The sequence below is a fragment of the Aythya ferina genome (genome assembly GCF_964211825.1).
Source record: "Aythya ferina genome assembly, chromosome: 12".
Classification (NCBI taxonomy): Eukaryota; Metazoa; Chordata; class Aves; order Anseriformes; family Anatidae; genus Aythya; species Aythya ferina.
In genome coordinates, this window is record NC_140308.1 from 3,838,336 (window position 1) to 3,862,187 (window position 23,852).

At 39.0% G+C, this 23,852-nt stretch overlaps 1 protein-coding gene across 1 annotated transcript; it reads left to right on the top strand.

Moving 5' to 3' along the window:
• Positions 1-1,859: 1,859 nt before the first annotated feature.
• On the top strand, positions 1,860-22,945 carry MLYCD (malonyl-CoA decarboxylase). The gene is made up of 5 exons (XM_084533045.1): positions 1,860-2,447; positions 9,296-9,408; positions 10,957-11,113; positions 11,562-11,711; positions 21,029-22,945. Exons 1-5 carry the CDS (start codon positions 1,887-1,889, stop codon positions 21,560-21,562), a joined length of 1,515 nt encoding a protein of 504 aa, XP_084389171.1. The 5' UTR covers positions 1,860-1,886; the 3' UTR covers positions 21,563-22,945.
• The last annotated feature ends 907 nt before the right edge of the window (positions 22,946-23,852 follow it).

The following is a 23,852-nucleotide window of genomic DNA, read 5'->3' on the forward strand; positions in this document are numbered from 1 at the left end:
GAGGGGAGACCTCATCACAGTCTACAACTTCCTCGTAAGGGGGTGTCGAGAGGCAGGAGACCTTTTCTCCATTAACACCAGTGACAGGACCCGTGGGAATGGGGTTAAGCTGAGGCAGGGGAAATTTAGGCTGGATGTCAGGAGGGGGTTCTTCACAGAGAGGGTGGTTGCACACTGGAACAGGCTCCCCAGGGAAGTGGTCACTGCACCGAGCCTGTCTGAATTTAAGAAGAGATTGGACTGTGAACTTAGGCACATGGTCTGAACTTTTGGGTAGACCTGTGCGGTGTCAAGAGTTGGACTTGATGATCCTTAAGGGTCCCTTCCAACTCAGGATATTCTATATTCTATTCTATGATTTACAGGAGAAACAGAAGGAGTAACCAGCCAACTTCTGAGTGTTTTTACTTTTACTGAAAATGAAGTTATAAAGTTGTTAAGGGAATTTCTGAAATGTAATTCATTGCCTCTGGATTTTTTTAGAAGTATTTTTCATATATTGTAATCCTTCTGAGTCATATTTCCCTCCCTTAAGGGTTTCTAAGCTTATCTTATGACCCTCAGTTTCCCAGTGCTACACTGCTGACATCGCTTTTTTTTTTTTTCCTTGTGAGCTCTAGAATATTATTCTAGAAATTTTTAATTATATTTCACACAAATAATGGTGCTGTTTTTATGTTTCTCTGTTCACTGGTAGAGAGGGCTTGATTCTATTTTCAATTCTTCCTTCAGCTGTGGAGAATCAAGAATCTTTATGTTTCCCAAAGTGGGGACAGCTGCTGCTCAGTCCTCATCTCACTGACAACAATCTGACCTACATGTTTTTCTTGGATTAATGGGCATGTCACAGTAATAAGGATAGAGCATATGGAATGTCAGAAACAAATACATCTTTGTAAAACTGGACGTATAAAACCCATAGGCAGTGTGTATACATTTAACTTTATTCATAAAGAGTCCTGTCACACTCCTCCCCAAGAGGACTTTTGGATTTACCACTGGAGGCTTTTTTACAGGTTCCAGAGAGCGCACTGCTTTCAGGACTACATCCTTAAATTACAAAACTGAATTTGCGCAATCTCATGCACTTATTTCAGACTGAAAATGTCATCCGGCCTGGCCCAGATTTCCTGGGACTGCGAAATAACCCTTGTGCCCACACTGCTCAGCCACTCAGTTTGGCAGCCTTCCAGGAGCCCGAACAGGTTAACTCCCTTAAGACCATGGGGACATGCTGTTTTAGATGTTGCCAGTCTTAAATCAGCTTTACCCATGTTGCCAAAGTTTTGTTGTCAGGGCCTTTGGGTCACCATGGAGCTTAGCCTAAAGCACAATTAGTTCATGCCCTGGGTACAGAGGAGCTGTGGGGGAAACAGCATTGTGTGCAAGGAAAATGGGAGCAACAGGTGAAAACAGAACAGGAACCGTTGGGCTGTACAGTGAAGGGTAGAATCATAGAATCCTAGAATGGCTTGGGTTGGAAGAGGCCTCAAACATCCACTGACTCCAAGCCCCTGCCACAGGCAGTGGCTCAGGTTGGCCAAGACCACATCCAGCCTGGCCTTGAACACCTCCAGGGATGGGGCAGCCACATCCTCTGGGCAACCTGTTCCAGTGCCTCACCACCCTTTTAGTGAAAAAAGGAGGGAGAGAAATGCTTTGCGCAGCGAGCCACAGAACACCTCTCGAAGAGGAACACCGCTCGCTTGTGCGCCACTCTCAAAATGGCGGCTGCAGCGCCCCTCCACACTTGCCACACTCTCCGGCCCTTCTCCTTCTCGCCTCCGATTGGCGGAGCCCGCGACGCCAGCCAATCAGCGCGCCCGACGCTGCTCCGTGGGCGGTGCCGCGGCCTGGCCCCGGCGGCGGCCGTGCAGGGAGCGGCGATGCGCGGGCTGCGGCGCGGCCTGAGCCGCCTCGGACCCCGCCTCGGGCCCTGGGCGGTGCCGCGGAGCCTCCGACGGGTTTTGAGGGCGGCCGGGCCGTGGCGGGGCCAGTCCTCGGCGGGCTCCGTCTCTGAGCGTGGAGGCGCAAGCATGGAGGAGCTGCTGAGCCGCTCCGTGCCGCTGCTGCCGCCTTACGAGACCAAGGAGAAGGCGCCGCCGCCGGCGGAGCGGCGCAGCGCCGAGTTCGTGCGGTATTACCGCGGGCTGGAGGCCGGGCCGCGCAGGGCCGAGCTGCTCGGCTGCCTGGCCCGCGACTTCGGCGCCGATCACGGCCGGGTGGCGGAGTTCAGCGCCAAGGTGCTGCAGGCCCGGGAGCAGGAGAGGGAGCAGGGGGCCCTGCTGCAGGCCGAGGACCGGCTCCGCTATTACCTCACCCCCCGCTACCGGGCGCTCTTCCAGCACCTGGGGCGCCTGGAGGGCGGGCTGCGCTTCCTGGTGGAGCTGAGGGGCGACCTGGTGGAGGGGCTGGCGGCGAAGGCGGTGGATGGGCCTCACGTCAAGGTGAGGGCAGGGCCGGGGTTCCCCAAAATGAGTCGGGGGAAGGCTTGAGGGGATGTGGCGTGGGGAGTCCTGTGATCCCAGTTCACTGTGTAACAGAGCAAAGCTCCTTCCCGCAAGCCGTAGCACCAGCAGGAGCTGGATTTGCTCACACAGCTCAGTCTGGAAGGAAGGGAGCGGCTGGTGGTGTGAAGTAATGGCCTCTCCAGTGGGAACCTGGCTGTGAGCTCCTGTGGGCTAGCATTAGGGCACTGGAGGAAAGGCTAGGCTGCCACAGCATGACACAATGTGGCTGATGTTAAAACTGCCAGGCAGTGTCATGCTGCACCAGACACCGCAGAAGTGAGGTGACTTCTGAGCCCAGTATAGGGCCGCAAGTGACATAGCAGCTGAGCCGCGCTAATGTTGAAGGATATCAACAGGAGAAAGGAGTTGTATCATGGCTCTGTTCAGCACTGTGTAGAAAATGGGTGAGGTGGAACATCCGCCATGATTATATGGTGCAGCAAGGTGTTGTGAGCATGGAAGAAGGAGCAACGTAGCAGCCAGCGGTGCCAGGCAGTGACAGGACGTCATGAAGGCAATGAAGATTCTCTCTGGAAGAAAGACAATGAGTTGGCCACATGTACTGACTAAAACTTGGTAAAACCAGACTGAATTTGCAAAATTAGCAAAATAGAAATGCGTAAAACATATGAACGCCTGTGCAGCAAATAATACGTTATGTCAGAAACAAGCTAAACACATTTGAAAGTAGGAGAACGTTGTCTGCAAAACCGAAGCTTCAATAAAAGGGTTCTTCTCAAAACATTTTTGAACGGTTTGGTGTTGTCATACATGTATGAGCGTGCATAGTTCACTAAATCTGTTCTTGCAGTCTCTTTTTGCACTTGTTGGTAAGATTTATTTTTCAAATGTAATGTAGGCTAAAGTGGGAGGTGGCGGTAAGTAACGTGTAGCCAGGAAAGCTTAAGCTAGAATTGGTGTGCCTGTTTGTTTGTTTGTTTGCGACCCTTTTGGCTATGAGAATTTACTCCAGATTCTGCTTCTTTTCAGTTTGGAGTTTCATTTGTGTTAGTCTAATTTGTTTTCTGTGAAAACCCAGATGTGAAGCTATGTGTTAACTCAGCTCTTCTTGCTAGGTTGTCTGGGAAAAGTTAGGACTTGCTTCTGAATTGAATGTTTTGCTCGGCCTTTAAAATCTACTTGCTTCTATTACAAGCAACCATCGGAATAACTAGAGGCTATTAAGGCTACTAGAGGTTACTTCCCAGCCCGCGGGAAGTTCTGACCGTCTCTGTGATGGAGCTGCTTACTGGCAGGTGATCAGCTCAAGTGGGTTATCAAGAAGTTGTGTGAGGGCGTGCGTATTTATGTGGACATCTCAAGATGTAGGTGTGAGTTACTGTATTACCTGTTCTGAGGTTAAATGTCAAGAATAGAGAAATCGATACGGCACAATATTCAGGCCATTTTTGAAGTGGGGATTGTTGTTTTTTTTCTATTTAATAAAACGTTTAAGTCTTGAGTAGAGAAGGGTTCTCATGATACAAGATGTATCTTGTGATCTTTTAGTGGACAGTTTTAGGGCGGCTCTTGACTGGATTCCCTAAGTACAAGAAAGAGATGAAAAAAAATTACAGAGAAGCTCTGGAATTGGGGATGGGTAGTAAATCCTGCAGTATCATCACTACATGTGATGAACTCTCATCAATCTAAATTTCTTAAAATATACTTTTAGACCAAGAAGATGCAAAATACCTGACGTTTTTTTCTCCATTAATGTCATCGTTCTTGAATCATTAACAAAATAGATGAAGCTCTGCAAATTAGGGCAGTGTTGTCTTCTAGTCTAGTGTTGTCTTTTAGTCGTCTTTTTACTCCTGAGTACAGACACCTTCATAAAGCTTTCAGTTGCCTGTTTCATAAATCATTCTTTACCTTAAACATCAACTAAACTTAATCGAAGAAATACATTTGCTTAACTTACTCTGATTTTATGTAGTGTGTGATATGTGCATTGCTGCTCTGCTCTCCAAATTGCGTCTCATTATTAGAGTTGTGAAAGCCTCAAAGCACTGAGGTCACTGAACTGTATTAAGAGTGTCCATTAAATCAGAAGTCATAGAAAAATTCTGTGAGTGTCGTATCTGTCAGGATCCAGTGTAAAGCAAATTGGGTTAGAAAGGCTCATTTATAAGAAACGGAGAAGAATGGTGACTGCCTTACTGGAAGACCTCCATAGATCCTTAACATGAACTCTGAACAATGCGTTGGAAATGCTTAAAATGGCAGGCTGTGCAAAGAAAAGGCACGTGCTGTAAGCAGGGTTCAGTTCATGTTTAAGTTCATTATTATAAGGCAAAACTGTCAACTAGAGCAAGACAGAAGAGAAAATTATTGGTACTTCCAGTGACAAGTTGTTATGACAGTGTCTTTCTGTGGATGTTTAAAAGGTGATGAGTTGTTAATAATCAGATAGCAAAAATTAGCAGAAAACTGTATTTTTGAAGCTGTGCAGCCTCTTTTCTAAGGAGTCCACGAAAAATATGTAGAAAATACATTGAAAGGGGAAAAAAAATCATGACGCGTCCCAGAGGTGGGTTTTCTTTTCTGTTAAGCGTATGGCTCCATTGATACTATCATAGGCCTTATGGATAATGTTACAATGACCATTTCCAAAAACCAGTAGTGTCAGGAGGTGCTGTTTGAAAAGTTAAATTACAGTGTAGCTGGCCACAATTCTTTTTCATGCTGCTGGTCGAAATTTTTCCCTTTCTCTTGTTCTTTTCATCTCTTAACCTTCCTTCCACCAAAGGCTGGGCGTGTTTTCTGGTGTCTTGATACCCGAGTTAATTTTCTGATGACTCGTCCTTACTATGCTCTGCATGAAATTTGCAGAAACCCTCTTGTTTGAGTGTAGCACTCCATATTGCAGTGCAGAACGCTCCCAGCTACATTACTTCTTTTTCTGCCCCAGCTCTTTCCTACTGAGAGGTGTTTTTTATATTTTGCTTGCTTTCTCAGTTTTGGCATTTGAAATATAGGCCCTGGTGAAGAATTCATAACAACATTCTTGGTAGCAAACAGTGATCTATCGCATTTAGAATTTTCTTCATCTTTCTATATGATTTAGGAAAAAGTCAGTTGAAAGTTCAAGTTGCTGGCAAGAAATAATGGAAAAATAATTTTTATAAATAAGCCTGGTTCCATAATTAAGCAGCAGTTAAGATGTATTTTCAATACTGTGGTTCTCATGTTTGTCTACTAGAAAAACAGAAGAAGTGCCATAATTGTTTTGATTTTTTTCCCCTCATAGCAGCCACTCATAAATACAAGGATCTATTATTTTTTCTTAAGTGTCTCAAAGGTTTGGACACTACATATAATCAGGGAAAATGGTTTTAAATATTTGTGGAGAAACTGGACTTCAGGGGCGATTTTTTTTGGTACGTAGACTGTACATGACTATCTGGGGAGAGGAGATATTTGTGGTAATAGGCGTTTTACTAGGTACATCCACAAAAAGATGTATTTATACGTATGTATTTCATACAGTTGTATTCACTTGAAATAACTATTCTCCTTGACAAGGGCACCAATGTTCACTCTGAATATTGAAGCAGTTGCCTTTAAAGATCTAAGCAGCCCTTATCTAGAGAAACAACCAAAATTTAAAAGTTTTTCCATTGGAAAAAAACAAAGTGTTCGGTATTTACCTATCAAAAGACATCTCTAGCCTTTCAGTTACTGTGGATTTGATTTAAATTCTAGCATACTTAAAGGCAATGTTGCAGTAACAGTTCTATAATTTGTGTGTTTGTATTTGCATTGAAAACAAAATGTGGAAATAAAATTAAATGAATCTCCATGATGCTGGATGGAAATTATAGAATGTGTTATATGGCCTAGTGGGGTTTTGGTTTTGCCCAGTCTAAAATATTTCTTAGATGGTCTTAGGCCTTTCAAACCACAAAGTAAAAAACTATTAAAACAAGGATTACCCATTACTGTGGTGTGAATGTAAAACATTTTTGTATTTCCTCAAAGCATATCAATGCAGAAACAGCTTGGGCTGTTAGATATTAGTTGATAAAGCATTAATATTCAGTAGAGTACAGTAAATAACATATACAGGTAATAAAGTCACTTGAAAATGCTTATGTACACTTTAATTATTGTGTAATTGAGCAAAAATGATGCCCAAAAGGGGAAAAATTAAAATAATAATAAAAGATTACGATATCAAGCAATATAAAACGTGAGACAGCTGACCAGCAACTGATGGTAACTGAGCAGTCTTTCCAATCTGCATGGAGCGCTTGTTCCTACTGCTTCATATTGCATTTATTTGTTCATATGTGAATATGAATTTTTATTGTAAGGGATATTTTGTTTTGGTAGTTAGGGAAATGGAAGAAATAGTTTCCTCATCAAAAGCAGGTTTTCTTAATTAAAAAAAAATAAGTTTTTCATAAATTTTCCCATCTGTTCCCCAATAAATAGGGACCTGATGTGAAGATCAGGAAGTCTGCGTTTTGCTGCCCTGTAGCAAAATCACAATTTATTGTACACAGCTATTAGAAACCAAAGTATAGCTGGTAATTTTTAATACTAATCTGTCTTGTTGCTCACATTCAAAATTGAGCTGCTAAATAATAAATGTGTGATTTTTATTTTTTTAATGAAACTGTGCCAATAATCTTATGGCTAGAAATTCCTCTGAAATTAAAATAATTTATTTACAACTACATTTATGGAAAGGCAGAACCTTTCTTGAGAATGCTATTTGAATTGAACCTTTCAGTGACTTAGTCTGTTATAATGTTAAACACAACTCAGTATTTTGCTCAAAATGACTTGAATTAAACTGAGTTTTGGATCCTGCAGAGTATGTTGTGTTTCTCTACGCAAAGAATTTTTGTCAGTATGCACAATTCTTTGGCCTGCGTGCAGCCCTGTTATTGTATGAAACATTATTATTTACAAGTGACAGATTATTTGAATTGAGCTACAATTGCCCATAAACAATACTCCTGTCTGCCAAAATCATTACCAAAAGCACATCTGCTTCACTTTCTTTGTTACAGTTGCATGGCTTTTATACCAGCATTACCTTGGACCTAAAGCAGCTCAATAATACGTTCTGCATCTTGGAAAGCAACTTTTAGTTCAGCTGGGCAACATTATGTCCATCATGTGGAGTGCACTTGCTAAACCTGTACCCACTTCAAAGAGGCAAAATGCATCAGATTTCTGCCTTTTCCACTTGTACCAGTCTCCCCGTAGTATAACTGGCCTCCTCCCAAGCCACTCATTGCCATCTGAGCCGTGGCAGTGCCAGTAGATGCGGAGCAGTGCGTTCAAACTGACTGGTGGGAGCGCAGCCATCAGCAGCTTTCCCTCCTAGCTGCTAGCCTGCAGCTGGAAGTGGCGCTGCTTCTCCAAAAAACAGATGGATGATGGGAGAGCCACAGGAATCTGATGGTTTGACCCCAGTTCCTACAACTGTAGCTCATTTTTTTTCTGGCTTACATTGTGTCCTGACCAAAAAAAAAAAAAGCAAACCAAACAAAAAGACCACCAATAATCCTGAAATATGTGGAGGTGGTCACTACACCAAGAGATATTTGACTAATATGATTTACGGTTATTTTTGAAAGCCTTCAGAGCTTTCAAAAGAAAAGCAAGGAAAGCTTTTTTTTATTAACTTTTTTATTCATTTATTAGCATATGTTGCCTTGTGATACAAGCACAGGTGGAAGTAGAGTTTGACAGAAGACTTTCGGCACATCTAGCTAGTCTATTACGTAACTTAAAGGCAGCTCTCCTGAGCAAGACCAACGAAGAATTAATTTATTAAGTTAGTTTCAGGTAAGCCTACAGTTCTGCTCAGGCTGCTGGTAAGGTGGTGCTGGTATCACACTGTGTCCTATATGCAAAGCAAAAATAAAGGAAAAACAAGCTTTTAGAATCTCTCTAAGGAATATTCATGCTGTGCTGACTTCAAGAATACTTTCTAAACTCAAATAAAGAATTTTAGACAGAAAGTCTTTAATAATGTAGGCAGTAGGAAATTAGTAGAGAATATAAAATTCATTATGATGATGAATGCTTTTGAAAGTATTTGGTATTAGAGTTGGCTTTAATTCAGTATCACACTGTTTCAAGTCTGTTGTGATTTCTGAGTTCTGTAGTCTTTTTTTTTTTTTTTTTTTTTTTGCTCCTTTTGCTTTTCTTCCTCAAAATTTTTCACATTTATATAGATGTTAAAAATTCCGTAAAGCCTATGGTTTTAGCTACATCATTGTCAGAGGTATGCATTTTTCTGTTTCATTATCCTGAGTGGGCGGGCACGTGCAGCTGCAGTACTGTTGGATTTAGTGCAGTAATCTTCCTAAGGCATGAGCTACTTGAATACTCGGAAGAGATTCACAGGTAGAAAAATTTCTTGAATTTAAAATCCTTATTTTCATCAAATTTCCTAAAACTTGTTCCATAATATTTAAACTAATGCATCTGAGCACCGGCGCAACTGCTGCTTTATCGTCAAGACTACTCGAACACTTGCGTTTATTGATTGCTTTTTATCTATGTTGTTTTGTGTTATCTTCCATTTTCCTATCTGCAGTTTACTACCGATGTTAAATTCATTCTGTCTGTAAACAGTCATTGTTTTAGTCCTGTGTGAGAAAAGCTGAGCTGTTAGGTCTTTCATCAAATAGATGCATTGTTGTTTTCCTTGAACTTCCCAAAGATGTAGTTTGAAGTAATTAAGGTTGTTTTTATTTGCATTTGTATGCTATACCTAGCTTACTTAGCAAATATGTCCATCTTTCTTCTGTGTGCAGGAAATGAGTGGTGTTCTGAAGAACATGCTTTCAGAGTGGTTTTCAACAGGATTCCTAAATTTGGAACGGGTCACGTGGCAATCACCTTGTGAAGTGCTCCAGAAAATTAGCGAGTAAGTGCTAAAGGTTCCTAAGGCTCGTGAGTGAAGTGGTGATGAAATGCATCTAACTGTAGAGATCCACTATTTTCAAGATAACTGCTTCTTCAATACTTTGCCATAGGCAAAGAATAATTAAGGAGTAGTTGCATTTAATGCACTTAAGAGCACACTTAGAAAGATTGAATTAAACAGTGAAGGGGATCTATTGTCCCACACTACAGTCTTTCAGCAGACATGCTGCATGTGTAGACAGCTGTCATTTCTAGTAAATGAATTTCCTTTCATCCTTCTCAGTTACCCTCTCTACCACACTCCCAGAGTTGGTTTCCTGGTTGGAACTGGTGAGGTGTGCAGAATTGATTGTAAGCTCTATGTGAAGACCATTATGTTTATTATTTTAATAAGCATTCACACAGGATCACAGAATTGTAGGGGTTGGAAGGGACCTCAAGATCATTGGATCCAACCTCCCTGCCAAAGCAGATCTACAGCATTTATTCTTGACCTTCTGTCTAATACTCAAAATTGTAGTGATGAAGTTGGAGATGATTGAATAAAATTTAAATTGTATGGCATTTTGTCATATTAAAATCTTAAAGAAAAAAAAATCCCTAAAGAAATTTGTGGAAATACGTGACTAAAATGTTGATGAGGCAAAGAAAATAGGTCTTATGCAAGCTGATTTTTTCCAAATAAAAAGAATTTGTAATATGTCACTTAATCTTCTGGGTATTTTGGCAAACATACTAGACTTTCAAATATCGTAGAGAAAAGAATCTTTTGAATGATTGTTTGAAGGTGTGGCTGTGGGAGTGCTAGTAGAAATTTAATTTCATCTAGGTGTATATATTGTTTGTCAAGATACATTAAAGCATTTGGCTAGCTTACTAAAACCTATTGAAGTAAAAGATGTTGCATTCCTGTATCTGCCCAGTACACTACATAAATATTCAAAATAACAATTTACAAAACACCCTGGAGTAATATCTGAATACTTTTAAAAGCAAGTGACACTATATGGGTGGTATATTAGTGATGAATACATTTTAGAGTAGGTTGAAGTAGAAGAGCAGAAATGCACTAAGATATGCATCAAGCTGAACTTTTAAAGTTGTATGCTAGACAGTGTTGCTAGTGGAAATCCTTTTCTCACCTTTTTTGTGAAAATTTTGAAGTATTCTACAAGGATGATCATATCTCTCCTTTGTAGTTTGGGAAAGCTAATTCCTCAGAAGTGTGTTCAGACTTACTCAATGACTTAGTCATCTGAATCAGGTATTCTACACCAAATAGAAGGTGCAAATGAAATTTCATAATGAGCATATCCCTGAGAGAGGTAGAAAGCCTTGGTATGCAGTAGGCTTTTACAGTTGACTTTGTCACAGTTTGGTGATGGATTATACTTTTTTGAATTGCAGCCTGATTCTCCTTTTTTGGTTTGAGAATTGTGTTGCTGATATCAGTGGGGAAAAGTACTGAGCTTGTAGGATTGGCAGTGGACATTTGTAAATGAAAAAGAACAAAACAAAAAAACACTTTTTTTTCTTTTCCCTCATTGAGTTCTGAAGCTGTGCATCCTGTTAGAAACTGGGTTGATTTGAAGCGCCGAGTTGGGCCGTATAGAAGATGCTACTTTTTTTCTCACTGTGCAATCCCAGGAGAACCACTGATAATCTTGCATGTTGCTTTAACCAGTGATATCTCCAGCAGCATCCAGGTACAGTCACTGATATATTCAGTACGCAGCAAAGTGCTCAAATTACAATGTATGCCTTGGGTTTGTTTCATTTTTTTTAAAGAGTTGAGAGAGTTGGTTTTCCTTTTAAAAATGACAGGGGTACTCAGAAAATTTTGGAGCTTTCTTCAATCGCAAGAAGAATAAGATAAGAAATTAAGAAATGACAGTAAATGAGATTAAAACTTCAAAGCAGTTACAAATGCTTCTGAAAATTTTAAACCCCATTACAGTTATTTTCTGCACTTCCTAATGGATAAGTAGCTCTTCTTAATACTTTTTGATTAGATTTTTGTTGTTTTTCACAGAGAATAATGAATTAAACAGCGGGAAAATGTGTTAATGCATTTGAAAGTTAAAAGAGAGGTCCCCTCACTATAATTAGAGTAATAACTACAACTAATTTTTTGTTTTCATTTTCATTTCCCAGTCCATAGTAAAAGATGTGGAATCATTAGAAACAGAAGATGCAGACAAAATCACAACAGCAATTTTCTACTCAATCAGTTTGGCTCAGCAAGGACTGCAAGGTGTAGAACTTGGCAATCACCTCATCAAACGGGTCGTAAAGGAGCTGCAGGTAGGTGTGGCACGTAACATAACATTTGGCCAACGTGCTCCCCTTATGTCTCTGTTGTAGTTTCCATTTCCTCACGTTTATCAATGTGGGGAACTGCCAGGTCTACTGCACTTTCAACTTCTTACCAGATCAGCTTTTGAAAAAGTAGAAAGAGTTGGAAGAACATTTTCTGCGATTGGTGGATGTCAGCCAGAGGTAGATAGTGTAGACACTTGGTTGACATATGCTCGTTCCAGTTGGACAGGTGCTTAAAAATCAAGTTAGTGCTTTTCTGTTGAACGTATCTCTAATTTAGCTTTAGTTTGATGTGTATGTTATCAGATTCATTATTGTCCCACAGTTGAGCGAGTGGGATATTGTTAACACATGCTAAACAGGAGCCTTCCTCTTCAGCATGTGTTAACAGGGCCTTGATCAACATTTTCTCTTTTCAGAGTACCTGATTGTTTATTGTTTGAAATCTAATGGCTGCTCCAGTAGCAGTAATACTTCATTACATAAATGAATTATTTTTCCTGTTTGTTACACTGATTTGCTGCCAGTTATATATAATGTTCACGTTTGCCTGGTAAAAAATGTCTGAGTAAAGAAATATCTTTTTTCATATTAGACATTTCTTATAATATAGGAAGATGTCTTCAATGCTTGAAAGTTACAGGAATCAGTTACTTTATGAAAATCTATGAATGTATAGAATATTGTGGTGTGCTGTAGGGTCTGTTGTTCACAGTTTTAGGCCTCCTTGTAGAGCCTTCTTTCAAGTAACAGGAGAAAAGAATGAAAATTCATTTATACAGAGTGCTGTGAAAGAGACAGTCAGATTTCTGTTTTAAGTCCATTATTTCATTTAACAGTCTTTAAGTATTAAATTATTAACAGGGATACCACTTCAAAGTAATGGTCAATGCCTGTGTTTGTTTTCAGTGTTCCAACTTGTGGATTAGTAATGATGCCTGGAAAATTGTCTATGATTTAGAACTTCAGTTCTATTTACAAAAATAACTCAAAATTGGATGCACCAAATTTCTACTACTACAAAATGATTGATTAGTCAAGTACTGAATCATAGCTGGCTGCCCTGAAGTTTTTTTTTTTAATGGATATTTTGGCTGAATTTTGTTGCTTCTTGCTTTCAAAATGGCTTTTAAATTAATTGTCTAAAGTGCAATAGTCCAGGTATAATTAGGCTGTGCCATCTGTCTGATCTTGACTGAGGGGAAATTGGAATAAATTCATGCAGTTACCTACTTTCACATCTGAAAAATAATTTCTGGATAATTGAGTTGCTCTCATAAAATAACCCCATTGACAATGTATTTGTCCATCACTAAATTGCTTACAACACTGGAAGAATTATGAGTGGGTTACAAAGGAAAATGGACAAACCATGCTTTGATAACATAGATCCAAGTTCTGAAATTTGATTTGTCTAACAGAAGAATTGTTTTCTTATTCGTAATTAAGACAAGAGTTTCTACACTTCAGCACTGTAAAATACAGCCCTCCTTCATTGTTCATCAAATACACAATGAGTAGAAAACAGAATGGTTGAGATACCTTTAAAAACTGGATCAGGCTGTTCTCTTGTGATTCAGGAACAACTGTCATTATCTGTGCTCTTATTTCTCATTCCTATTCCCAATGCTATTCTGTGCTGCATAGATATAGTTTATTCTATCTGGGAGTACAAAAACTGACAGTTGGTTGTGTGTTGCTAGAAGTCTTAATCTCCTCATCTCTTCAGAACAAGGCCAGATACTCTTCTTCATCCTTCAGTCAACCTGAAATGATCAGGCTGAGTGCAGGTGAAAATTTATGAAGTTGAGCGCAGGCCAGTATTTCAGGAGGCCTGATCTGATTGTACAATTTGACGTAGGCTTTAATAATCTGCCAAAACCAGCTTGTATTTACAGGTCAGGTTTTTCCTTTTAGGTCAGACCTTTTGAAGTTAAATTTCATCCTCCCAATCTTGGCTTACTTCTAAAAATATTAATGGCCTTGCAGATTTCGCATCTGGACAATAAGTCACCTCTACCCACTCTTACCTCTTGGCTAGCCACCAATGTCCTTCAGAAGTGTGAGACTGCAGTAACAGTCAAACTGATGTTTAGGAGGGAGTTAGAGGATTTTCCCTCACTGTTCATGTTTTTTTGAACCATATAGCAATAGAATTTTCAATCAGCATAGGAAGTGTCTGTCTCTTTTTTTGATTGGAGTACATTTGAAAGATAAAGATTTTAGTATTTTTTGTTACCTTCTTGCTTATCATAAGATTCATGTTGTAATAAATGAAGTTTCTGTGTAGTGTTTTATTGTTTGTTATCAAGCACATTTATACTACATTGACATTATGAATTTTTATGTATATAATCCGCATTCACTTTGCATCTTCAGCCCTTTTTTTTCTACTGAATCTTCTTAAGGCATAAAATAACCAGCACTGTTGTGTCCCATTCCTTGTTTGGAATTTCTGGTCTTACGCCTGTTACTCGAGTCACATTTCATAAACAAATAACATTCTGTGTAATAAGTGAAGAAAAAAAAAAAAAAGTAGTTTTGACACTAACCTGGGGAAAAAAAATCAGTAATTTGTTGTGGCCATTAACAGCGTGTAAGACGTATGCAAAGCAATGCATACAGAAAAATGAAGTGCAAAGCAATGCTTATTTACATGTAGGAATTCAGATGTAGAAGGTGAGTTAATATTTTAAATCCCACGGTGATGAGATCCGTCTTTGTATACACATTATTAGGTTTATTTAGCCAGATACCAGTCACTCTTTTTGAATAGCAACTGTCAAAACAAGGTATTATTGTACATCCAAGTTTTGTTCTGCATTGTGAATTAAAAGTATGGCACTCATCAGTCACTTTGCCTTCCGAGCAACTTCATATAATGTTACTTTAACCTGCACCTTGTAGTTTGAGATAATTGATTTTTTTTTTTTTTTTTGAACAGACATACACTCTTACTGGTCTTACAAAATCAAAAGCCCATCTAGTTACTATGGCTAATTTAATAATAGTAACGATGGGAGCATAGCACAAGAAAAGACTTTTTCCCTGACTCTTCGGCACATTTCTGATTCAAAATCAAAGCATGGTTTTGGCTTACTTTGAGGTGGGCAGAACAGATAGATAGCTTCACCTCATATCCACTGCAGATCTATTTCTCTGCTGAATGGATATGAAGAAAGTGTATATAGAAGTCTAAAGTTACAATACATTTCATGCCTTTTTCCAGGAATCTTTTTATTTGGTAGTATTTTATGACAACGTTGTAAAGCTTGGACAGCAAAGGACCCCTTCTTGTAGGTAGATGGCAAGCTGTATAATTTTTGTGAGGTCTGGAGTGAAAAGAATTTAATCCCAAACTGCTTGAAGTACCACTTGTAAGCATGTGGAAATGTCGTTATTTTGGTTCTTCTATAACTTGTGAGTTAAAAAGGGCTTAAAGCCCCAATTTATTGAAAATGTACAGTGATTTTAATGAACGGCCAAGTTAAAGGCTGTTATACATCAGTAACAACCACCACATATCTCATCTACACCATTCCTCATCTTTTTGGGGTGCCATTATAGGGCTGAACAGAGCTAGAGAGAGGAAGGATAATCCGGGACTGTTTATCCATGATGGATATGGTTTTCTATAGTTTTTTTCAGTTCTTTGATATCTTTTTCTTATCTTCCCAATTCTATCCTCCTCTTCATTCCAGAGCATAGTTCCTGAATTTGTTGTCTTGAAATCTGTGAGAACCATTTCCAATTACCTATTTCCCATCTGTGAAGTGACTCTAAGTGCTCATGCTGTTGTTATCAGTGTTTGGGGTGAGAAATTATTTAATGTACTTCTGTGATGTTTACTCATTCAGCTTTCATTGTAGATGTGGTGACTCTTGCCTTGGCAGACTCCTCCTTTCAGAGGAGAGAAGCTGTGTGCATTTCAGCTTCAAAATACTTATATTGTGAAATACTTACACTGCAGTTAGGTTCAAGGCAAAGGCAGGGCACGCGATCGGTACTGCTCTTGGCAGCCTGTTTTACCCTTCTCTGGAAGTCCCACTTCAGTGCATTAAATTGCATGCATGTGCACTCTTTCTCTCTGGTCAGGTCTAAGTAAAGGACTTCCCAAGGTTGTGTATGTTCAGATTGAACATAATTCTTTGCAGCAGCATAATAGTCATTTACTTGAGAAGGCACAAATGATACCACAGTAGTGCTGAGTTGACTTGTTGACAGCAGCTGAAACAATGTACTCTCAGCAAAAAAAAAAAATTTGTTAGTATCAGAAATTACATCTCATTAAGCTTGCAGCTGCCTTTGTAAAAAAAAAAAAAAAAAAGTCTCTGGTAGGAAAATATTTTTTTTCTATTACCTTTGCATTGCTTTGCAATAAACAAATCTCTCCGTAGAGCACTGCTAAATGTTCAGGTGTTGCAGGTTACATATGTTGAGACTGTCTTTAAATTAACTGATTAAAAAATACTTTGCAGAGAGCATTTGAAAGACTTGAGGATTTTGTTGTTCATTGTACAGGAGTAGTTGATGCTTAATACACTTATGTAATTTTCTATTTGTTTGAATTAACTTTTGTGGACCTTTGATTTTCAGAATGTTACTTGATTCAAACTTTCCCAAAACACTACAAACTTTTAAAACTTTTTCTTACCCTCTAGTAAAAATCCTTTATCTGACTTTGCCTTAGCTTAACCTGCTCTGACACTTCCACTTGTAAATGTCTTTGTAACCTCAAAACTGAATTCTCAGCTGTCATTCCTCATAAGGAAAACTCTGAATCAGGCATGTCATGAATGTGTATCACTAGATCAGAAAAAGACATAAGCTAAGTTAGAAACATGCTAATAGCCATTCTTTCCCCCTCTCCAGTGAAACCTTCATTTGGGAAGAGTCTTGAAAACTGTACTGAGACATTGAACTAGATGGTATCTGCACTACAAAGTTATGTCTAGAAATAAAATAACATGTCCAGATTCCTTAAAAGAAAATCTCATTAGCAGGCAATTTAGACCTTAATTTTTAGAAATCTTCTTGCTAATTCTCATGAACCAGTTACATAGACTGCTAACTTATATTGGGTAGCACTGCTTACCTTCAAAGACTGTCTATCACAGCTTGCCTCATGAAAATATTTCTTGCAAATGATTTTTTATTAGGACTGTTAGGGAAAGTGCAGCAGTAGAGGCTCTGGTGAGGATTACAACCCTTGGTGTTAAACTCAGTTAGTCTGCGGTTCTGCATAGAAGCCAACAGCCTCCCTTGGAGTCTTGCAGTAACTTAAGCAGCTGGAGGATGTGTGAAGTTGAGTCACAGAAATGGGTCCTCAGTTTCATCTCTTTATATGCGCACAGTCAGTAGGTTGAATCCTTAATCTCTGCATAGCCATTACAATTTGGTACAGGTATTGGTACATTACGATCTGCCACAGGTATCGTAATGTAATTGGGTAAAAGGGAGGGATATAACAGGGAGAATAACAGGGCCTCAGGGAAGGAGCTTGTGTCATGAACAAAGGAAATCCTGGGCGATAGCATGCTGCTCTAAATACGGTGTTTGGTGGGGTTTTTTTGTTAGTTGCTTGATGAAAGTTTGTTACACAAGTAATTTAGAAGGGTTTTGTAAACACATTTCTGTTGTTGTCCAAGTATGTGCTTTTTTGGATTATTTTGGGGCAAGCAGTGGGATGAATTCATTCATCTGCTGATGCTACTTTAGTCCCAGTTCTCCCTGTACAGATCTGAGAGTAGGCTACATGTTCATTGCTGGTTATACCGATGTATATAGAGCAGGGAGCAGACAGCATAAATAATCTCTTCCATTTCTTATATTTAAGCTTGTGTTGCTCCTGGAAATGAATTCTGAAACAATCTCAGAAAACTAGTTTAAAGAAAAAAAAAGTGGGTGCTGATGCTGGAAAACAAGCAGGCAGATGCCTTTCTAGCAAGCTGATAGGTGCTGGCAAAAGAGCAGACAGATAGATTTCTCATTAACAGACATTTAATTCAGAATGTGTTTATAGCCAATCTAAGTGGTCTGTGGCTCTGCAGAAGGTACATCATAGCAATTCAGTCCGCAGATGACAGACACTGATAACTGGTGGAGCCTTTGAGAAAACTGCTTAGAATTTTATAGCCTGTGGCATTTGGGGGAGAAAACTGATAGCTACTATGTGACTCAATAGAATGCTTAACAATTGGTGGCAGATTTTAGCTTTCTGGTTGGACTGTTGATAATTGCTACCTTAATTTGATCTAGGTGACCTGGGGAGATTATGATTTCCAAAACAGACTTTGCTTTCATTGATGAAAAATGTGACCTTGGACTACAGCTTTCAGAGTGCAAGACAGTTTCAGATGAGTTTTAGATAATAGGAGAAATCTGCACGCTTCTGCAATTTAAAAAAAAAAAAAAAAAAAAAAAAGCCCCAAAACTAAAAGACGGTCAAAACGAAAAATCCACTCCAAAACAAAATGAGCAGCTGCTTCTTAATGGTGTGTGGGTTTCTGACAAGAAAATAAACATTAATGGATCTCCACCAATAGTCCTAAAAACTAGCACATCAATTTAGTAACAACATAAATGTGCACACTTCACTGCATCTATTTATTTTTACAAGAAGTGGCCGGCTAAGATAAGCTCCTACACTCAAGAATTTATCAGATATGTAATAGTCTGTACTATAGCTTCAAAATGGGGTCACTTTCCTATGTCTTATCTGTCCTAAGAAGTTAAATAAATAAATCCATTTTGTATTTATTAATAGAGCAGGAGCTACCAACTTTCTGATAAATATTTTTGGGTTGGGCTTGATGAGCAGGTCACTCCTGGAAGTGAATGATAAATAAAGAGCAGTCAACATCACAAGTCCTGTCATTTTCCTTCCTTAATTAGGAACGTTGCAGCGGTTAGTATTAAGACACAGATATGGGAAGAAACTATCCACTTGTTTTGTCATAGTGGATGGTGTGTTACCGTCTTACCTCTGCAAACTAAGAGGAGCTCAGAATTTTTAGCCTATGTAAGCACGGGGGATGTTGTGTGAAGAGCCATTAGTTTTAGTTCACTACCAAAACAGTATTTTCAAATACTGTGCTTTCATAGTGGTGGTGCAGAAGACTTTCAGATTCCACTTTCTGGTAAGCAGCATTTTTTTCCAGTCCAGTCAGTTTTTTTCCTTTTAACCTGAAAGAATAATTTCAGCTTCCTCAATTTCAACAGTACTTTCCATCTTCCTCTCTCAGGTTTTAACCCCAAACAACTGTGAAGAATGCATGAAAAACCTAAGCCATGTGTTCTCAAAGGCAGTTTTTATAGGATGAAATAATATAATCAGGGAAAAAAAAAAGGGGGGGAAACTTTCCTGAAAATGTTGAACTGTCTACTCCAAGGGACATTTTTTTAATTAAAACATATTCACTGTATTTATGTCTTAAGTGGCCGTGGTTTGCTGTAAGAAATTACACAACCCTAATAATGTTTTTTTTATAAATGCTATATTTTTAAAAATTGTGGAAAGAGGTGCTAAGATATCACTAGAAATTACCTTCCACAGACATCTTTCCATCAGTTTCCAAAGAATGCTTTTTCTTCTATGAAATCCAAATGCAGTGAAACCTTGTAGTTGTACTGCATGAATCTTGCTACAAACACATGCTTCAGAATGACTCTTAAAATAAAATATTATAGTGTCCTTGAGTGGAGACTTGAAAAAGTCAGAGATCAACGCCTCAGTAATATTGCACTCTGACTGTAGTTGTTGGGAATATGACCCAGCCAGGATCTCCTGGGCTCTCTGATTACAGAAATGCTTGTTTTGTTCAATATGATACAGAAATGAGTGTTTTATTAAATTTTTTGCTTTATCCAGTTCTCCAAGGAGATGAAATGGGATGTTTCTTTGTAACTTCTATCTCCTGATCTTGTTCCTGTCTGGTCCCCAAATAATTCTTTGCCTTATGTATTTGTGTACTATTTAATGAACTTCTGATGAGGGGAGGTGGTAAGGTTAGTCAGTTTATGCAGTTGTGTATCACAAAAGTGAGGAGATGGTAGTAGGTCTGAGATGACTGGATGTATCATGGCGCTGGAAGCCAGCAGAATAGCAGTATGCTATTTGGGAAGCTCCATGTCGAAAGGAAAAAAAGATGTAAATAACCAGCTGAGTATTATTTCAATTATTGAAGCTATTAGAAACGTTGCATGGCTTAGTGCTGCAACTTGTAATGGGAATATGGCATGTCTGCTTTCCCTGGCTCCTGTATCCTCACGAAACAGACCACAGACAGCAGCAGTTTGCGGAGCACAGCGGTACCTGAGGCTGCAGCAGTGCAGGTGCAATTCAGGCGCTGTAGCAGCATGCATGCCATTAACATTTGCTAGCGTAAGATAGCGTCTAAGTGATGATGACTTTTTAATGGTTATCTGGGAAATGCTTAAAGTAGAACAAAATGTAGTTTGTAGTCATTTAAAGACAATTTTCCATTGACATTAAGATGCTTCTATAATGCTGATAAATGTCTCTGTTCTTACCACTGCCTCCTTTATGAATAGTAATTAAAACACAGTGGTTGTTCCACCTCATCAGCGGCTTACCTCCGTTCCTTGTCCCCCTGCTCCTTGAACAGGTTTGAGTTTTGATGTCAATTTTGTTAAAACCAAGTAAGAGTGAGTTTAACAACCTGCTCTATTCTTTGCTATTGTGCCTCAAAACAAACATAGAATGAATAACATGAAAGGTAGCTGGCATGTATAAAGAACCTCTTCCAAAACTTCAGGAAAGAGTTATTTCATAAAAAACACAACAAAAAACACAAACCCACCAAAACAACAACAAAAAACCAAACATCATACCTCTACTGGTTTCCTCATGGTCTGAAATCATGAACCGTCTTTCATTTTTTAAACATAAAAAGTAAATTATTGAAAAGGTTTTGACAACTTCCATGTTGATTTACTTGTTTTTAAATCTTTTTCCTCTGAGTAACATCCTTATGGATGATTGCATTTGTTTATTTCTGCCTATAAAATTATACGCCAGAAGAAAGGTTTGGTAAGTGCTATGTAAGTACTTTTAAATAGATGGCGTGTGCGGACTGTAATTCAGTCAGTGTTAAAGTTTCTTAGCACTCCAAATGCTTTTTAGTCACTTACCTGTTACTGTCAGTGTGATAGACTTCCCCCCCCCCCTCTTTTGGTCTATGTGTATCAGTTAATTCTCAGAATCCTTCATCTTTACTCAAACTTCTAATTGTGAGTCAGTACAAAACTCATGAGTTTTTTTTTTCTCCTTTTGTCTGTAGAAAGACCTTCCTCAGATAAAAGCTTTTTCTTCTCTGTCGCCTATCCCTGGATTCACGAAATGGCTTCTTGGTCTCCTCTCCTCACAAACAAAAGAACTGGGAAGAAATGAACTTTTTACAGAATCAGAACGCCAAGAAATCTCTGAGATCACGGAGGACTCTACTACTGAAACTCTAAAAAAGCTCTTATCTAACAGTGAATGGGTGAAATCAGAAACATTAGTCAAAGCACTGCATTCGCCACTTATGAGATTGTGTGCCTGGTATTTGTATGGAGAGAAACATCGTGGCTATGCTCTTAATCCGGTAGCTAACTTTCATCTTCAGAATGGCGCTGAGTTGTGGCGGATAAACTGGATGGGAGACATGAGTCCTCGGGGCATTACAGCTTCTTGTGGCATGATGGTAAACTACCGATATTTCTTAGAGGATACAGCCAGCAATAGTGCGGCGTATCTAGGGACAAAACACATTAAAGCCTCAGAACAGGTTCTTTCCTTGGTGTCTCAGTTCCAGCAAAATAGCAAGCTCTAAGTACTAAAAGAACTAAGAACAGGTATCCTCACCTATGAAGAGCTTTAAAGTATACAGTGTCCGTATTTACATGAGAATATCCTTTATAAAACAAATTTAGTCAGCACAGCAGGATGCAAAATTATTTAAATTATCAGTTGTTTTATTTACATTGTCATATATTCAAAGTCTGGTTTGTTGTGGTTTAGTCACTGAGTTTTAGACATCTGTTATGTACAAATGAATTGGAGGTGTGTATTAAAGGGTGACTAAATTCTCAGTCAGTTTCAAGACAACGGTAACTTGTATGGGAAATATTACAGCAATACCATTATTCTGTTGATGATAAGGCTGTATAAATGTCATGCTTTTGGTGGGGATAGAGTTAATTTTCTTCACAGAGGCTCGTATGATCTGGTGCCTTGGATTTTTGATGAAAATAGTGGTGATAACACACCAATGGTTTTAGTTGTTGCAGAGCAGTGCCTACCCAGAGTCAAGGCTCTTCTGCTCCCTGTGCTGTAAAGCCAGTGAGGAGGCTGGGGGTGCACAAGGAGCTGGGAGGGGACACAGCCAGGACAGGAGACCCAGCATGTCCAGAGGGCTATTCCGTGCCATATGGCGGCATGCTCGGCAGTAAAAGCTGGGGTAAAGGAGGAAGAGGAGGCGATGTTCAGAGCAATGGCGTTCATCTTCCCAAGAAACCTTTACATGCAATGAGCCCTGCTTTCCTGGACATGGCTGAACAGCTGCCTGCTGATGAGAAGCAATGAATGAATTCCTTGGTTTGCTTTGCTTGTGGCTTTTGCTTTACCTGGTAAACTGTCTTTATTTCAATCCATGAGTTCTTGCACTTTTACCTTTCTGGGTAAGAAAGGTTAAAAAAAAAAAAACTCTGGGGAGAGTGAGTGACCACCTGCGTGGTGCCCAGCTGCCTGCCAGGTTAAACCACAACACTAAACCACAGCTTCAAAAAGAGCTGTGTTTCTCTGTCACACCACTACCATAAATAAATCAGTACCAAAGCACCTGGAAAGTAGCACTGTATGAAAGTAATTTTTGGGTGAAACATATTAGCAGAACAGTAGTCTACAATTTTATTTCAATAATACCATTGCTTTTTTCTACATCGAACCCTTACATAAAACATCTTACTACTTTTTTCAAACTCACTAAAAATCTCACTGATTCTGCTTTGTTGGGAGCATAGAAAAGCCTTGTATTAATGTTCTTGAAAATCACGTCTTCTCAGGGAAGCAGGTATGTAATATTATAATTGCACTTTAGTCTGCTAAAATATAATGAGCAAGAAGGAAGTGTTCAAATAAAAGACTTGATAAAGAGCTTTTTTAATGAAGAGGTAGGCGTGATGTGTAAACCAATAAAATAAGATTTCTCATTAAATCATGTGTTTTGTATTTCATTGTGTACCTTGATTTACTTAACACCTTTTGTCGATAATAGTATCACCAGAGAAGTAAGACCATCTTAGCACAGTTTGATGCTGTCATATAATTCCCAATTTCTTCCGTTTATGGTCAAATCTTGTTCCTGTTTTTGGGAGAAGAATTATACAGGGGAATTGAAAGTGGTAGAGTCCCTGCTCTTGTATGAAAACAGGAGTGAAGAAAGCTGTAAGTTTCTTCACTAAGAGAAATTGGCCTTTCTCCTAAAATAACATTATATAATCGGTTTTGCAATTTTTTTTTAAATATTCATTATTAGAGAAAAATCCCATTCTTTGGAATGGTAACCGTTACGTGGACCTTATTTATAAATATTTTCTAACCAGAGAAAAGTCAGGCTAACTAGCTTGTGTTCATGGTAGATTTCACAGTACCGATTAAAGGAAAGGGTATATCCCCCTGCCTGTTACTCTCTTGAGGGGGGGGAGGGGTGGAAGACATTTTTACGCAGCAGCTGGTCATCAGAAGTGACAATTACATTCCAGGTTGCCTTCATTGTGTTTTTGAGAGCTGGGGAACTAAGGCCTAAGGTTTAAAACAGTTGAAGAATGGGAAATTTTTAGTAAGAGACTTTGAAAAAAACACCTCCATCCTGGCCAATGTGAGGAAGTAATGTCAGAGTGATGGTCTAATTTTGCTTTTGGGTCAATAGTTATGGTAAGTAGTCTGCACAACTGCATGTGTGTGTAGTCTTTAGAGTATATGGCTTCAAGTTCCATCTGAAGTTTGATGTGAAAGTTTTAGACCTGGGACTTGAACATACAGGAGAACACTGTGTTACATGAATATATTTTATATATATATATTTTTTTTTCAAACACTTCATCAAAGGCAGCTGTCTACAA